Source organism: Equus przewalskii, chromosome 13, assembly GCF_037783145.1.
Source record: "Equus przewalskii isolate Varuska chromosome 13, EquPr2, whole genome shotgun sequence".
Lineage (NCBI taxonomy): Eukaryota > Metazoa > Chordata > Mammalia > Perissodactyla > Equidae > Equus > Equus przewalskii.
The window spans coordinates 86,221,988-86,241,279 of record NC_091843.1 but is presented as its reverse complement, the minus strand read 5'-3'; the positions used below and the strand labels follow the sequence as shown (position 1 = coordinate 86,241,279).

General features: G+C 36.8%; 1 protein-coding gene across 9 annotated transcripts in view; it reads right to left on the bottom strand.

Annotated features, from left to right (window-relative positions):
* AP3B1 (adaptor related protein complex 3 subunit beta 1) overlaps nucleotides 1–19,292 on the bottom strand; it is a 227,528-nt gene that overhangs the window by 174,015 nt on the left and 34,221 nt on the right. For all 9 annotated transcript variants that reach the window (XR_011525709.1, XR_011525711.1, XR_011525710.1 and 6 more), the window contains exons 2-3: nucleotides 17,710–17,785; nucleotides 10,103–10,177 (exon numbers count right to left, since the gene is read on the bottom strand). Coding sequence is in view for 6 of the 9 variants with exons in the window: in XM_008516552.2 (XP_008514774.1) it covers nucleotides 10,103–10,177; nucleotides 17,710–17,785 (151 nt within the window). In the remaining 3 variants the exon portion in view is untranslated. The remainder of the gene's footprint in view (nucleotides 1–10,102; nucleotides 10,178–17,709; nucleotides 17,786–19,292) is intronic.

The window sequence follows — 19,292 nt, the reverse complement described above, 5'->3', positions numbered from 1 at the left end:
TTTTGTGACTGTTATAGCAAAAAGCATAACAATATTAAATCACAGAAGGTTGCAAAACACTAAATTTGTTCTAGTTCTGTTATAAGAATCAATCAATATTGACCACAAGAGGCCTATGCACTGACTGGCTGCAGGTGTGCAGAGAAAGCCTACTTTCCCTGAAACCATTCTGTGACTAGAAATGGGAGTACTTAAAGCTCCGTGACTACACCATCCTCCGATCAGTTACTTTCATTCAATGTTACAACACTCCTCTCTGTAAAGCTAATCAGAGCAGAGCCCCAGTAGGTTGGGAGAACACAGGCAGATCTGTTTAATTAGTTTATCAATACCAGTACATCAAACTTCATGAGTTATTGACTAAACCTTTGATTATTTTTGTACTATAACCACTGATTGCTTACTAGGTACTTTTGGTATTATGTGACATCGAATGGCAGATGATGTACAGCTCAACTGTGTCTAAGGTAGCATGTACTGGTAAAAACGAAATTTTGCACTTCATAACAACGAAACATCAATCAATTCTCTGAACATAAACTTTAAGAAGCTTATGTCAGTCTTCCCACAATATTAGAAGATAAAGCATGTTTCAAGAAACTAACAAGGTATTTCAAGAACAAAAGAAACCCAAACAAACAGACCAATAATTATGTTTATAGTGACATTTTTGTTGCAGAACATTAGGGAGCATACCAGAATCTGAGTGTAAAGGAAAAAGATGAACAAATAGAAAGTTCTACTATTGTAACAATCGGAACAATACAAACAGCTTTGAATGAAAAAAACAGTACAGAATTGTCTGTTTACAACAACAAGACTACTTAGAACTCTAAAGGGAACTAGCTAATTTACTACCAGTTTCTAAGGACTTGGTCCTTTCTACCCACATCTAACAATGTCAGATACTTCCCCAAGAGGAGTTAATTCCAGATGTTGATGATAAGGGTCAAAGATACTAAGGTGGAAAGAGGAAGAAGGAATCATCAGACAGGAAGGATGGCTCTAAAAGGGGAAGGGTGTAAGATGGGTTCTGAGACCAACCTACCTGGCTTTGGATTCTGACTCTGCTATATACTACCTGTGTGACCTTAGTCAGATAATTTAACCTTTCTGCTACCCTGTCCTCATATATAAAAAAGGGAACAGAACCAACCTCAGAGGTATTTGAGGATGAAATGAGCTGATATATCTAAGGCGCTAACAACCTAGCACAGATGGCTTTTTCTTTTTAAGATTTTATTTTTCCTTTTTCTCCCCAAAACCCCCGGTACATAGTTGTATATTTTAGTTGTGGGTCCTTCCAGTTGTGGCATGTGGGATACTGCCTCAACGTGGCCTGATGAGCGGTGCCATGTCCACGCCCAGGACCCAAACCAGTGAAACCCTGGGCCACCACAGTGGAGCACGGGAACTTAACCGCTGGGCCACGGGGTCGGCCCCTAGATGGCATTTTTTTATTGTTAGCAATTATTGTTGCTGCTGAGAGACTCTACTCCTGATAACACTAAGACAAATTCTCCCCACATCTCACAATTTCTCTAAGTCAAATCTTGATTTTTTTTCAGATATTTGGACCTTCTTATATCAAAGGCCATAAAACTAAGGTACACATCAGATTAGACGCTCAGATAGCATGGCCATAACACATCAAAGGGAATCTGTTTAACTCCTGAAATTATCAATTCAGAATTAGACATGGTAACAAGCACATCAACAGTGCTTAACAAGCATCTACTAACTTAATCATGAGTAAAATTTCCAAATACTATCAGTTTATGTGTTCAGTCTAGATTTCTCCCATTAATTGGAATCTTGGAAAGAAAGAATGGTTTATCAAGCTATTTAAGTCTAGAGTTAATTTAACAGTTAATTCTAGAGCCATTTAAGTCTAGTCTAATATTATCAAGTCTAATATTAAATAAATTCAATCTAGTTCTTAAATTGGCAGCAAGTATACAAGAGTTTTTATTTTAACTTACCCAAATTAGTGAAACTGATTTTACGATGGCTATTCACTTTGGCAGCAAAATTCACCTATCTGAAATATTTAATGTACTTACTAATAGAAAAAATGAAACATACTCAACAACGTATCTAAAAAGTGGTTTAAAGTACATATCTTTAAAATCCTATAACATCAATTATTCTAATAATGGGAAAATAATAGGAACTGGAAGATAATTCTTTTTATATATGGAAATGTGTACTCTAGAAATTGTATAATATATACTTCACCTTTGCTTTTCTAGATTTTTATTTAAACTACTAATTTAACTTACATGAAGTAAGATAAATTGCTAAGTTGCTTTCTATTAGAGACATAATAGCAACCATCCACTGCCACAGTGTTAAAATAACAGCTAAGCGTCTACTTCACTTCAACTTTGTGTCTGTAGTACACAACTGAAGTGCGACCTGGCTGATCTTACCACCCTACTTAAACAAAAAATTCTACTGCCATTCTCAGGACATGGCTATTTTATTCACTCTATTTTTTCCTGTATCTATGCAATCTTTTTATTCGAAAGTGCCTTGTTTTTAAAACTAAAAACACTTCAGCACTGACTGTAAAACCGCCAACGCTCTGCGGCTCCCTCGGTATGCCTGGCTGTAACGCACCGTGAGGCACCGCTGCGGGACTCTGAGGTGGAGGCTGGAGAAGCAGCAGGGAATTTTTAAGTACCTCAGCAGTTCCAAAGTGAAAATTCTTCATGGAAAGTAGGGAAAATTGGGACCAATGTTTTTATTTGATCAATAACATTCCACATCCTTTAAAGCTTTAAAAAGTTACAGATTTTGATATAAAGCTATAATTTAAAAATAATAGTAACTGAGAGATCTGATTTACCCTCCTACCTTAACCAAACAGAAAACTAGGGGAAAAAAATGCAACAATAGTTTTCATATGTTGGAAAACAGGCAGCACAGTGCCGTGAATCCCAAGAGAGGAACAAAAATCAAGGTGAGCCCTACAATTGAGGGTGAAGCTACCAGGGCAAGGGAGGCAACTCAAACAGAATCCAGAAGACTCACTATGCCAAGGAGACAGAGGTCAAAGTTCACAGAGGCCAAGGTCGCTACAATTCGCAGAGCAGAGTAACAGGGAAGAGGGAACTTCACAGAGATAGAGAAGGAGAGAGAGCACGCACCCTGGAGAGGGGGGCCAGCAAGTCTCAGGCTAAGCACTGACATGCACATGAGCAAGATGAAACTACCTAAGGCCAGATACAAATAAACTCGAGAAAGGTAGGCAGAGCAGATCTCAAAGATCACAAAAAGCTCGGAAGAGTTCAAGTTCCCACCAGTCAGAGAAAATATCTCATAAATATACGTGGATCATGGAGTAGAATCCTACAAAGGGCGTCCCCTTAGGAGTGGTAAATTAATATAAACTAAAAATGTCTCTATATCCCCACAATAAAGCTTAAAAGCTGCTTTGAAAGACTCAAATGATTTCATATAACTTAAAGAAACCCAATTCAATTTAAAAATACAACATGGGGCTGGCCTCGTGGCATAATGGTTAAGTTTGCATGCTCCACTTGAGCAGCCCAGGGGTTCACAGGTTCAGATCCCAAGAGTGGACCCACACACCACTCATCAAGGCATGGTGGCATCCCACATATAAAACAGAGGAAGACTGGCACAGATGTTAGCTCAGGGGCAATTTGCTCCAACAAAAAGAGGAAGACTGGCAATGGATGTTAGGTCAGGGTCAATCTTCCTCACCAAAAAAATAAGAATACAACAAAGTCCAGCAACCAACAACATAAATTTCACAACGTTCAATAGCCAATCAAAATTTGCTAGGGATATAAAAAAAGTCAGGAAAATATGACTCACAACCATGAGAAAAATCAATCTATAGAAAACACTCAAAATGACAGAAATGATGGAACTAGTGGAAGGACAGGAAAACTATTATAAATATGCTCCTCAAGCGCAGGAAGGTAGACAAAAATATGACTTTGTTGAGGAGAGAACTGGAAGATATAAAAAGGACCTAATGAAACATCTAGAGATGAAAAATATAATAGCGGATAAGAAAAATACACTGGAAGGGATTAACAACAGTTAGACACTATAAAGGAAAAGATCAGTTAACTTGAGTATATAGCAGTAGAAACTATCAAAATAAAGCTCAGAGAGAAAAGACTGGGAGAAAAGTGACCACAGCATCAGTGACTGGTAGAACAGTATCAATTAATCTACTGCATGTGTACTAGAACTGTCAGAAGGGGAGAGGAGGGAGAAAATATATTTTTTAAAAAGTAATAGGTAAAATTTTTCTGAATTTTAAGAAAACCATAAACCCACAAATGTAAGAAGCTCAACAAACCCCAAGCAGAATAAATAGGAAGAAAAATACGTCAAGGCATATCACAATAAAATTTAAAACCAGTGCTAAGGAGAAAATCTTAAAACCAACCAGAGGAAATAAAGACACATTATACACAGAGAAACAGGATAGGAATGACAGAAGACCTGTCATAAGAAACCATGCAGGCCAAAAAACAAGAAAACATTTTTTAAACACTGAATGGAAGAGACTGTAAACTTAGAGCTGTAAATGTCACCAGGCAAACACGTTTTCAAACTGTAGGCAAAACAAACACTTTTTAAAACAAAAGTTGAGAGAATTCATTACCACTAAAATAAGAAATGTTAAAGAAAGTCCTCTAATCATAAGGAAAATGATATCAAATTTGAAATTTGCACTTACACAAAGGAATCAAGAAGGCCAGAAATAGTAAACATGAGAGAACATATAAAAGATTTTAGTTGGGGCAGCTCATTTTTACATCTCTTTAATACATAAGTGGACTTCTGGTAATTTTGGAATAAAATCCTACCAGAAAACTAAAAATCCTGGCGATATTACAAAAAGCCCTGAAGGCCCCGGTGATGAGACAGCAGCAGACAGAACGGTTAGGAGTATACACCCAAAGATGGTAAGAAAGTGCACTGTGTAAAGCAAGTTCGCACTTCCATGGCTTTCTGCTGAGACTAAGTGAATGCTGGATGAAGTGCAAGGGAAGGCACTGATGGACAAACCAATTTCTCTGGCCGAAGGAACCAAAAAACTGAGCCCAGGACAACCACAGCCACTGAAGAAAGTAGGAGAACCCCAGAAGGGAGAGAGCTGGAGACGGGCTTCTCAAGTATCTCAACCCCCTCTCTGACTCCTGAACTACGCAAGTGCAGAACAGACTTCAGGTAGCGCAGCAAAAGAGAAAAACTATGAAACCAGACTGAAGCTGCTGCCTAAGAAACAGAATCTGCAATTTAACCCAGTCAAGATGACTGCCTTCAAAAACACCACCTGTGGAGTAAAAATAAAAGAATACAGAATCTCCAAGATTTAACAGAATGTCAAAATACAACTCAAAATTATCCAAATATGAAAAACTAAGAAAAGAGAACACATACACACAGAAAAGAAAATCGACTGAACCCAAGCCTGAGATAAACAAGGTGGTAGAACTAGCAGACAAGGATTTCAGAGCTGATATTACACTTCTTCTTAATTAAGTAAAAGAAAACATGCTCTCAATTAATAAAGAATATAGGAAATGTCACCAAAGAAACAGGATAAAAAAGAAAGAAACTGAAATTCTAAAATGAAAAAATACAATTCTAAAATAAAACAGTCACTGAGTGTACTTAACAATCAAATGGAAATGATGGAAGAATGAGTAGGTGAACTTGAAAATTGATGAATAAAAATTACTGAATGTGAGGAATACAAAAAAAGACATAAAAAGACAAAAAAGGCTTCATACACTGTTAGATAATATCAAACAACACAACATATGGAATTTCAATACCAGAAAGAGAAGAGAATGGAGCAAAAAATTATCTGAAGAAATAATGGCCAAAAATTCCCTAATTTTGATCAAAGACAAAAATTCATGGAAGATGCTCAACGAACCCCAAGCCAAATGAACACAAAGCTCAAACCAAGACAAGTGAACGTAAAAGATAAAGAGTAAAATATGAATGTATCAAGAGAAAAATGATAAATTACATAAGGGGTATTGATCCAATTCACAGGGACACAACACAGGAAATTATGGAGGATGCAAGAGTCTTTAAAGCATTAAAGACAAAAACTAGTAACATGGAATTCCATGAGCAATGAAACAATCCTTCAGGAACGGAGGTAAAACGGAAGCACTTTCAGATAAACGACAGTCAGGAAACCCAGCCGCAGCACACCTGCACTGCAGAAAAGCCAACGCAGGGTGCGAAGGCAGGAGGACATCACACCAACAGGAACCTGCGTCCTCAGGCTACAGAGAGAAGCCTGGAAACAGGAAACATCTGAATAAATAAAAACACTGTTTTCTCTGACTTTCTTCATAAATCACAAATATTTAAAAAGCAAAAATTACATTGTCTTACGATGTTTTTAATCTGACATATAATCACTAAAACATAAAAGACAGGAGCAATATGAATGTACGTAGTTGCAAGATTTCTATACTTTATGTGAAGAGGTGCAATATTAAATATAACTGTACTGTAAAAAGTTTAGAATGTATACAGCCAACACTTAAAAAAAATGCAAAAGAGAAGACAAAAATTACCAATACCAGGAATAAGAGGAAACATCACAGCAGAAGCTACAGACAGCAAAAGGATACTGAGAGGATATTAACAACTTTATGCCAATAAACTCACAACCTAGATGAAATGGATAAATTTCCTGAATAAAAAATTACCAAAATAGATCCAAGAAGAAATAGAAAATCTAAAAAGCCCTGTGCTAGGGGTCCACCAAGACCATCTTCATACTTGATGACTGGCTAGAAAGACTCACATCACTAAATAGCAGGGAAACGCAACTACAGGCACAATGAAATACCACTTCACACCCACCAAAATGGCTAAAGCTAAAAAGTCTAATGAGATCAGGTGTTGGAAGGGGTGCAAACCAGCTGGCTCTCCCATACGTTGCTGGTGGGAATACAAATGCTACAGCTGCTCTGAAAAACTATACACCATTATTTTCTAAAAGTTAAACATATACTTCCCAGACAATGCAACGAATCTATTCCTAAACATTTACCCTCCAAAAAATAAAATATCTGCCCACACATAGCATTTTATTCAATCCAAGTGTATTTCAACTGGCAAATTAAAAAATTGTAGGGGCCAGCCCAGTGGTGTAGTGGTTAAGTTAACGCACTCTGCTTTGGAGGCCTGGGATTTGCAGGTTCGGATCCCGGGTGCAGACCTACATGCTGCTCATCAACCCATGCTGTGGCAGCATCCCACATATAAAATGGAGGAAGACTGGCACAAATGTTAGCTCAGCAACAATCCTGCTCATGTAAAAAGAGGAAGACTGGCAACAGATGTTAGCTCAGGGCCAATCTTCCTCACACACACACAAAAAGTTGTGAAATATCCAAATTATAGCAAAAAAAGGAACAAAATGTGAATACACAAAACAGCATAGATGAATCTCAATTTCCTAAGTAAAAGAAGCCAAACACAAGAGATTCCATACTGAATAACTCAATTTATAAGAAATTCTAGAAATGACAAAAGTACAGTGACACAAAGCAGATGAATAGTTGCACGGAGACATCATACACAAAAATTAACTCAAAATGAATCATGATCCTATACACAAAAGTTAAAACTATAAGACTTAGGAAAAACCCAATAAATCCTCATGACCTTGGACTAAGCATCAGTTTCCTAGATATGACATCAAAAGCATAAGGAAACAAAGAAAAAAATAGATAAACTGGAATTTGTCAAAATTAAAAACATGTGCTTCAAAGGAAACTATCCAGAAAATGAAGATAACCCACAGGATGGCAGAAAATATGTGCAAATCACACATCAGATAAACAAGTGTTCAGGATACATAAAGAATTCTCACAAATCAACAATAAAAAAACAAACAACCCAATTACAAAATGGGAACAGGATCTGAATAGACTTTTTTCCCCAAGAAGATGCAGAACTGGCCAATAGATGCTCAACAATTTCTTATTAGGGAAACATAAAGCAAAATTTCAAAAGTGGTAATGAGATGCCACTTCACACCCTTGAGGATGGCTATAATCTAAAAGACAGACAACAATTTTTTTAATAAAGGAAAAGAGCAAACGTTGGTGAGAATGTGGAGGAAGTAGAACTCACATTCACTGCTGATGGAATTGTAAAATGGTCCAGCTGCTAGGGAAAACAGTTTGACAGTTCCTCAAAGTTAAACAGAGTTACCACATGACCCAGCAATATCACTCCAAGGTACATACTCAAGAGAAATCAACACATGCGTCCACACAAAAACCTGTATGAAATGTTTACAGCAGTATTATTCACAAAAGCCGAAAGGTGGGAAAAACTCAAAAGTCCATCAACTGATGAAGGATTAAACAAAATGCAATATATCCAGACAATGGAATATTACTCAGCAATGAAGAGGAATGAAGTACTGATACACACTACAACATGAATGAACCTGAAAACATTATGCTAAGTGAAGGAAGCCAGACACAAGCCACATATTCTATGACTACTTACATGAAATGCCCAGAATAGGCAAATCCATAGAGAGAGAGTGTAGACGAGCAGTTGCAGAGGACGGGGGGAACGGGGAGTGACCGCTAATGAACGTAGGTTTTCTTTTTCAGGTGATGAAAATGTGGAATTAGATGGTGGTGATGGTTGTACAAGTCTGTGAACATGCTACAAATCACTGAACTGCACACTTTAAAAGTGAGAGGTTTATGGCATGTTAATTACATTTCTGTAATCTTTTAAAAAGATGAATGACTCTTTAAAGCAAAAATTATAACTATATATTTAGGGTGTTTTAGCACATTTAGAAGTAAAATGCCTGATAACATGGGAAAAGATGGGAGGGGGCAAATGGAAATTTACTGTCGTAAGGTTTTCAAAGCATATGTGAAGTGGTATGATGTTATTTGAAAGTAGAAAAGGCACCTACCAAATCAAAAAACAAAACAAAGAGATAAAGCTTTAAGAATAATACTAACAATACTTGATTATAAATAAAAAAACTTTCCCATATGCTTAATTTCTACCCCTTACACTCCATTTTCCTCTACCTAAAACATCTACCTAGATGTCACCAGGTCCTTGAAAATATTCTTCAGTGGTGACTGCTCTTTCTCCCAGACTTCCCAGAAGAGAGCCAGGCCTCCTCCTTGAGGCTCAGCTGCCAGCAATGGCGAACAGGAAGCGTGCGTGCTGGCGTTCTCACTCTCCTGCAGATATCACTACTTCCTACTGAGCCAACACATCTCCTCAGAACCCTCTGAACGTATCCTCAGCAACTGCTACCCAACATCAGCTGAAGCTGAGACTCAGGAGAGAGGTGGCTAGTTGATCCCTTTCATTACTACCTTCTGTTCTTTCGAAATACAAGCCACTTGCTCACATCAATCTCTCGACCCCTTCATCGAACTCTTCATCCTACTCACCTTACTCAGTGGTTCCTATACTGGCTCATATTTGTTTTTTGCATTCTGTCAGAAGTCATTAGTCCATGTGACCCAGCACTACCAACACTGGTCTCAAATTTCCTTGAAGTCCTGTTTCAAACTCCATATACAGGCCTGTACAGGGAGCAGTAACTGAAGGCTCCAGCTACATTCTGCCTTCTGCTCACCTCCTGAAGTACTGAGGCAGAATAAACCAGAGCAGTGATGCTCCAGCAAGAGCACTAGATTTGGAGTCATAATACTTGAGTCCAAGCCCTGATCTGACACTGTGGGAACTTAGGTCTGTTTCACTAGAGATATGCTATCTCAAAATTAAGAGCCTAGAGCAGAATTTCAACTAAAGTGGCCTCTAGAGATACTCAAAACAAGTTACCATCATTCACCCAGGCGAATTACTCTCAATTTTACTTGTCACATTATCCACCAAAAGTCCAAAGCTAGGATTATATCCACTATTTATTCTATTTTACCTATTTAAGATTACGGACATTTTAATTGTAATAAAAATCTAGTGATACTTAAATATCTTATGTTGCATTTCAAAGTAACTGAAAAGTTTATGATTCTTGTACAACAAAAGGAATCATGAAAATTAGGAATCAAAACAGTACCTCAATATTTTTACTGGCCACATTCTTCACAACAGCAGGAAACAATTCAGACGCATTCTTCCCTTTTGCAATCATCTGAAGAATAAAAGTGGAATATTAGGGCTAAAACTTTTTCTAATTAGTCATTTGAAAATAAAACACAAATTCCACATCACTAAATATTTAGAAGATTAAATCAGCAATAAGCTCTGGGACGAACAAGCTGAACTCTTTTTGACTCATCTTACTTATCCCAACTATCTACAGCAAAGAACAAACAACTCCTGTGTATCAACATAAATACACAAATACACAGACACATTAAGGAAGAAATATAAATTAATTTAAGACATATAATAAAATATTTACACCAGTTTTCTCTGGCTAATGGGGCTGTAAATACTTTTACATGTCTGCACTGTTCTTTACCTTCCACGTCCTTACATTAAAGGTGTACCGCATTTGGAGCCAGGGTGGGGAACAAATGTTAGTCTAAATGAATTCTTTCTCCCTTGGCTTTCTTCTCATGGATTCCCCCACGTCTCGGACCATGACTTTTCAAAGTCCCCTTCACCAAAGCCTCTTCCTCTGCCCATGAAAGTTCTCTGCAACCCATCTCTTCAGGCTACACCATTCTACAGTCTCTGAAACTCATAAGATTTCATGCACCCGCGTCACGTCACTCTCACCTCTGTGGGGATCAATTCCCCAAACTCTAGCCCTAACTCCGAGATCCAGTTCCACCTCTCTAACTGGACATCATCAGATGTCTCTCTCATCCCAAACTTACTATGTCTAAAACCAAACTCACTTTTCACAATGAAATGGCATTCATGCTAGAATTTCCTATTTCCACTAATTCTCCCAGATACCAGAAAGATAATACAAGAATAGAATTATTTTGTCTCTTCTCACACCTACACCAGGTCCTGCTGTGATTTCTTAGTACCCTCAGGTTAATCGCTTCTCACTGCTACTCTCCTAGCACAGGTCAGGATCACCTCACAAAGGACTTCCCAACAGTCCCGTCTGCTCCTATCCATAACGGACATCACTGAGCTTACCATGCTTAAAACCCTACTTTGCATGTCAGCCCCACTCAAAGATTTCTAAAGCCTCTGACTTCCTCAGAGTCCAAACTATTTCACTTAATATTCAAACGCTCTCACAATTTGCACTACATCTCTTTTAAGTTCATCAACCATTATTGTTCTATATCAATGCTATTATCAAAGATCAGATACTCACTACCAGAACATTCTCTGACTCCTCTATGCCTGTGCTCACATCATGCCCCCAACCCAATTCTTTTTACTTTTCTAAGTTCTACCACTCCATCTAGAGTGCCATCACATTCTAATCATTCTCCCTTGCTATAGCTGTCTCCTAATACTCTGCCCACTACGGCCTCCAAACCTCATTTCCTCCAGAATGTTTTCATTTACACTTTTCATTTGGAATTTCCTATGTGCTATCTTTTATTTCTATTTATTTCAGCTTTATGTCTACCTGTATTCCCATTTGCTTCACTCCCATGCCCAGAATATATCTTTATGTCTTTTAATAGTCCAGACTTCGATAACACAAAATAAAGTTTAACTATAGGATAATTTTTTGGAAAGGGATTTTTTATGAATTACCCACCATATCTAAGAAATTTCCTAAAAAAAAAAGAAGGTATTAGTGTTATGAATTTATGACAAATGTTTTATAAATATTATGTGATATTATAAGCATTATAATCCCAGTTAGCAATTTCTCAGAAGACCTTCCTACATGACAGCTTTAAAATACTCTGATACAAGATAGTCTTTTCATATTCTATTTCTTTCCTTGTGATATTATTTGATTTGAGTATTTTGTGAAACCTGCTAAGTACTACAGAAGGTTCACAAAATCCTGTGGCTAAAACATCTTTATATGACTTTCACAACTCTTTCAACTTCCTCATCTGTCAAATAAAGAAAGACGGATTAGCTGTTCTCTAGGGCCCCTTCCTTCAGTTATTCACAAGTACCTGAAATCAGAGATCCTGTCCTATTATGTCCTATTCCAAGGCTTCCCCAGCTTCGTTCTACAGAATGCTATTCAAAGAGACATTACACACGAGGGAGGAAAAAATCCTACAGTCAAACGCATTCAACAAATACTGCTGTGAGGACACTACAGGCCAGGGCCTATTCTGGGCCTTGGGGATACAGCCATGACTAACAGGAAGTCCTCGCCCATTGGACCTTCTAACGGGGGGAGGGACAATAAACAAATACAATATGTGAGGTGGTAAAAGACAGTACTACGGAGAAAAACAAAGGATTCTAAGAGAAATGGGAAGTGCTAGGGTGGGAGCAGGAGTCGCTCTTTCATGTTTCAGTCAGTGTCTGCATGGTATATATTTTTCCATCCTTACATTTTTACTCTATTTATGTCTTTACATTAAAAGTGGATTTTTCCTAGAGAACACATAGTTGCATCCTGATACTGTCATCCAATCTGACAATCTCTTTTAGCAGGTGACTTCTTACGTTTAATAAAATTACTGATGTGGTAAGATTCAGGTCTACTGTTTTATTACGTGTCTTCTCTTTATTCCCTGTGTTTCCTGTTCTGCCCACAGCTATCCCCATTATTTGGGAATTTTTTAGTATTCAGTACTTTAATTTTTTTTATTTCTTTTTCCTTTTTCTCCCCAAAGTCCCCCGATACATAGTTGTATATTCTTAGTTGTGGGTCCTTCTAGTTGTGGCATGTGGGATGCCACCTCAGCGTGGTTTGATGAGCGGTGCCACGTCCGTGCCCAAGATTCCAACCGATGACACACTGGGCCGCCGCAGCGGAGCGCGCGAACTTAACCACTCGGCCATGGGGCCGGCCCCAGTGCTTTAATTTTTATATTGACTTTTTGGCTATATCTTTTTGTATGACTTTTAGTGGTTCTTCCTCTAGGGATTATCAGATAGATAGATCAATCGAGATTTATCAAACCTTTCACAGTCTGCTTAGAGCTAATCTTGCACCAGGCCAAATAAAGTGTAGAAACCTTACAACCATATAGGCCCTTTGAGTCCCTCCCTCCCTGTTAGCCTTTATGTTACAGCTCTCATTTCCATTACATTTACATCCTTGAAAATCTCTTAGACAGTGGGATAACATAAGAGGAATAAAATTAGACTTTTATGTTTACCAGATATTTACCATTTTGACTGGTCTTACTCAAAATCCATCTATCATTTCCCTTTAGCCTAAAGAACTTTCATTGGCATTTCATTAAAACAGATCAGCTAAAAATACCCAGATTCTCTTCACCTGAGAATGTCTTTATTTCATCTTCATTCTTGAAGGGTATTTCCACTGCATATAGAATTCTGTGTTAACAGTTACTTTCTTTTAGTACTTTAAAGATGGTCCACTTTAAAGACGGTCTTCTGGCTGCCATGGTTTCTGATGGGAAATATGGAGTTATTCAAATCACTGTTCCTTTGTATGTTATGTATCATTTTTTCCCCAGGTACTTTCAAGATGTTTTTCTTTATTTTTGGATTTCCACAGTTTAATTGCTATACGTTAAGGCATAGTTTTCTTTGAGTTTATCCTGACTGGGGTTCACTGAGCTTCTTTCATCTACAAATTTATGTCAGTCATCAATTTGGGACGTTTTCAGCCAATATTTATTCAAATATTTTTTCTCCCTCAATCTCTTTCTCTTCTTCTGAACACATTTGTTAGATCTTCTCATATCATCCAATAAGAACCTGAGGCTGTACTACTTTCTTCTTAATCTCTATTCTGCAAAGTGACTAATTTCTAACGATCTGTCTTCAACGTCTGGCTCTTCTGTTATATCCATTCTGCTATTGAGTCAATCCAGGCTATTTTTTTATTTCAGATATGATAGTATATACATGACAGAAATTTCAAAAAATTTCTATATGATGTGGTTCACTTGAGATATTTCAGAAAACAACCATCTACTCATTAGTTACCACTGGGGAATGAGTGGATATAGGATATCCCGTTCCCTAGCGTAACTTACCATTTAATCATAAATGGCCCTAATATTACCTACTACCAAAGTATAAGACAAGAGAGGTGTCTGTTCAAAACCCAGCACTGGGATCGTGACGGGAATTACACTGACTATGTAGACCACTTTGGGAAGATGGGTATCGTAACAATATCAAGTCTTCCAATCCATGAACACAAGATGTCTTTCCACCGACTTGTGTCTTTAATTATTTTCAGCAACGTTTTGCAGTTTTCAAGGTAAAAGTGTTTTGCCTCCCTGGTTAAGTTTATTCCTAGGCATTTTATTCCTTTTGATGTAGTTGTAAATGGGATTGTTTTCTTAATTTCCTTTTTGGATTGTTCAGTTAGTGTACAGACACAACTAATTTTTGTATTTTGATTTTGTATACTGCAACTTAGCTAAATTCATTCATTAGTTCTAAAAGTTTTTTTGTGGAATCTTGAGGGTTTTCTAAATATAAAATCATGTTGACTGTGAACAAAGATAATTTTACTTCTTCCTTTCCAATTTGGATGCCTTTTATTTCTCTTCCTTGCCTAAATGCTCTGGCTAAAACTTCCAATATTTTGCTGAATAGAAGTGGCAAAAGCAGACATCCTGGTCTTGTTCCTGAGTGTAGAGGAAAAGATTTCAGTCTTTCACCACTGAGTATGATGTTAGCTGTGGGTTTTTCATATATGGCCTTTAACATACTGAGGTAGTCTCCTCTTAGTCCTAGTTTGTTGAATGTTCTCTCATGAAAGAATATTGAATTTTGTCAAAAGCTTTTTCTGTATAAATTGAGACAATAATGTGGTTTTCTTCCTCCTTCCTTCTGTTAACGTGGTGTATTACGATAATTGGGTTTTATGTTGTTCATGTTCTTTTTTAAATATTGAAGAATAATCTAGATCCAAAAACTCTTGTTAATCTTTTAAATTTAGGAAGAAAAAGAGGAGAAATTGTGCTTAATTTCTTTTTCTTTTTTTCTGCTGAGGAGGATTCGCCCTGAGCTAACATCTGCTGCCAATCTTCCTCTTTCTTTGTGTGTGAGCCACCACCACAGCAGGGCCACTGGCAGACAAGCAGTGTAGGTCCACACCTGAGAAAAAAAACCTGGGCTGCTGAAGCAGAGCACACTGAACTCAACCACTAGGCCACCAGGTCTGGCCCTGTAGTTAATTTCTTAACAGTTTTAACTGGCTTCATTTTTCATAGCAATAAAAATGGTTTACTCCAAAAAGTTCAAAATTTTTAGTTTATAAATAAGTACTGGTTAATTTACAGGTAACATGAAAAAAAAGAAAGAAGGTCTTAGAGAGTTTCAGATCCAACTGAAACTGGAATTTTGATAGTATCCTCAGATTTAGTGAAATAACGTATCTTAATGGGACGTAAAAGCCAAAGTTTAATGAAATAATTAAGAGCAATGGCTGCTTTACAGGCCAGTGCGGGACAGTAACCAGCAGGAACGCAAACTGAAACCACGCAAAGCAATCTTGATAATCAATTGTAAAGCTTACAATTGATCTGTGACTTTTAAAAATTTTGCAAAAACATTAAAACTCTCTTACTGTCAGTTATAAATGAATAGGAAAATGAAAAATAGTAAAACTGACATTTATTTATTACACTATAATTTAGAACACTGGAAACACTGAGAATATCTTATCAAGAGTATTTGGAATGGTTGTGCCTCATTCTCACCATTTAATTTAAGACACTGAGCAAGCATCTCTTCTATACCTTGGTAACTTACCAAACTCCTATCCAAGGCTGGATCACTTTCCAGCATTTCATCCTTGGCACTTTCAGTGTTGTGAATTATCTCCTAGGATTTCTCTAATGTGAAGTTTTTTGGCAGCATCACTTCCTCTGGCTTATCTTCACCCTTTTCATCACAAACATTTTCCTCATTTATGTTGAAAAGTTCACCTTCACGAAGTTCCTCCAGCTACATATTTAGAGGCTCTCAAAAAGTGGCCGTGTCACCATTCCCACAGTCAGCTATTTCTCTTTAACTCCATTTACATTCTATCGGATTTTCATTTCCAGTGTTATCACTTTTCATTTCTCTGCTACATTTTCATCTTTGTTAACCAAATCCCTCTTTCAATTATCCATTTTTGTAAAATGTCAAGTCAGTTTCTCACTGGGAAACAAGGAAGGAACCCAACTACATGAGGATGAACTGAATGAGACACACAGTGACCAATCACTACAAGACTGTGGAAGACGTGCCATGACCAGTCACTGACCACCATGCACACTTGCTATCTACAGAGTAAGCTGTGGACTGAAGAGTTAGTGCTGAAGTTGGTATATTATGCAATTACTATGCTAATGATACCACAGGAACTGAAATTTGAACGGTGTCTTAGGGTACTGGCATTATTTAACTAAACTAGGGTAACTGAAATTTCTGCATATCAAAGCCATGCAAAGCAAGAACTACCTGTCCATAAATGCTATTATTTATAAAGTATAACATTAACAAATGAAAAATTTACTAAAGAATCTTCAACATTTCCCCTACATTACCAAATGGCATAAAGCTGAATATAAGAACCAAGTAATTTACAGGTGTTCAGCAGATGCAATAAGACCTTCACTTTTATATATTTGATTTTCATAACAACTCACCTTTTAACAGAACATATTGATAACTATAATCATCTTTTATAAATAGGATTTAGACTTGACTGTATCAAGAAAAGAAAGAAAATTTCAAACACTTATATGGTGGCACCGCCTGCTGGAAAACAGTACTGTTTCAGCTGTTTTATCATCTTATTGCAATAGAGTTTATTTGTGAAATTATGCAAATTTATTATATTCTGACCTTATTGCATAAAAATGCGTGGGAAATAAAATCAGCAATAGTGGTGATAAAACGCATAGTAGTGATGAGAAAGACAGGTTTCGTTGATTTAATTCCACTGAGACAAAAGCAGGACTCTTTAGCATTACATAGTCACTGAATTAAGCCAGTTTTTTTCACTGTGAATGTAAAAAATTAAACGAAAAAAATAGAGCAAGAGCAACACAAACTGCAAAAGTATTCTATTAGAGATTTTACACATAATTAGGAACTGCATTATATTCTTAGCTCTCTGACCATGGAATCCCTCTAATAACACATTAGTCGATGGTTTGAATTTTGCTTACTAATACTCATTACAAGTTCTATGCTACTAAATAGAATAAAGCATTTCTCTTGGTAGTAATGGAATCTAAAACACAGAAGAAAGCATGCTCACAATTTTTAAGTCATGAAATGACAAAAAAATATTTTTTAGCTAATTCATATCCCTCTTTTTAGACAGTCAGAATATTGCTGTATATAATCTCATTTTGCCTTCAAAATGATTAGCTCTCTCAATCTCATAGGAGAAATATCATGATATTGGATATAGGGTAATTAAATACAGAAAAAATGGAATTAGAACTCAAGTTTCTGAATTCTGACACTTCTTCCAAAACATTGTAGACAGGGAGTTCTAAGTTAATATTAAAGGGCAAATGAGATATTCGATTTGACATTTAACATATTATTGAATATATATATTTAATATCATCATTACGTGTCCATTTTTCAAAAATTGCAATGATCTATTTTACCTACCCCAACAATCCGTTTCATAGCATCCAACTTCGCAGAATCTTTGTTGCTCTCCAACATTTGCTTGAGATCTTCATTCCTATACAAAAGAAAACAAAAAATTTCCATATTTAGATTTCTACACTACACAGCTGTTAAAATATACTACCTTCATAAGAATTAGAAATAATATGACAGAACATGCATAACTGCATTCCTATTTATAATTAATATATATTTCTCATCTAATCCTACAAAATAAGACCAAAGTGCTCTGTTGTCATGAAACCCATCAGTGAAACAAAAATATAAAACTGTACCTCGGTTCTGGGCAAAATATCAATGTGAACATGGGCATACACTCTCTCATCCCAAAATTTCTTCTGCATAATCATCAGAAAAAAAAAATAAGAAAAATCCTTGAATTGGCACTAAAATATTTTGATAAGCCAAAATGAACTTTCTTCAGAATATCACAAGAAAGAGCACTGATTACAGAAAGGGTATGTGTCATTCACACCATCTTTTTTTATCCCTGACTCCTCCCAAAAAAAGGACATAAATACAATAGGAAACCCCCACTGGTACTCCCTAATTCAAAGAATTAAGGAAATTTTAACATCTAAATGAGAAAAGGAGGTAATGAACCAGAGTAGTTAGTGATAAGGATGAAAATGAAGGATAGATTCAAGAATTACTTAGAAGTTGACTAAATATGAGGGATGCGACAGTGGCACTCAATAAGGACGCCCCCTTTCCCAGCTTGGATGACAAGTATATGATGATGCTACCAGGTAAGATAACTTTGCCAAGGAGAGAGAGATTTTCTGTTTTCCAAGCAGCACTATATAAACCTCCCTAAAAGATAGTGCAGAACAAAAACTATCAATGCTTTATACAGAAGAGTTGCAAAAAAAGAGAAAAACTCATGAAGAATTGTCTCTCAATAGTTTCTTTTGCTCACAACAGACCTGCCTCTATTCTTTCAAGTGAACCTTCTTTCTATAAATTTGCAAATTCCCCCCAGCAAAAGAAAATGTATAATTTGCAATTTATAATCGTTTTTCCTCCAACATGGCAGAAAAGATTTAAGAATTCTCAGACTTGACACCAAAAGCACAGCCCACAAAAGGGAACAACGATAAATTGGACCTCATCAAAATTAAAAACACTTGCTCCATGAAAAATCCTCTTAAGAGGAAAACAAAGTTACAGACTGGCAGAAAATATTTGCAACCATATATATATGACAAAGGACTGGTATCCAAAATATAAAAAGAACTCCAAAACTCAACAGTTAAAAGAAAATCAATTAGAAAAGGGACAAAAGACATTGTTATGACTGAATTGTGTCCCCGCACCCCCAAATTCATACATTGAAGCCCCAACCCCCAATGTGACTTTGTGTGGAAACAGGGACTTTCAAGAGGTAATTAAGGTTACATAAGATCATATGGGTGTGACTCTAATCCAACAGGACTGGTGTCCTTATGAGAAGAGAGACACCAAAGGTGGCACTGAGACAAGGCCATGTGAGGACACAGCAAGAAGGCAGCCATCTGCAAGCCAAGGAGAGGGGCCTCAGGAAAAACCGAACCTGCCAACAC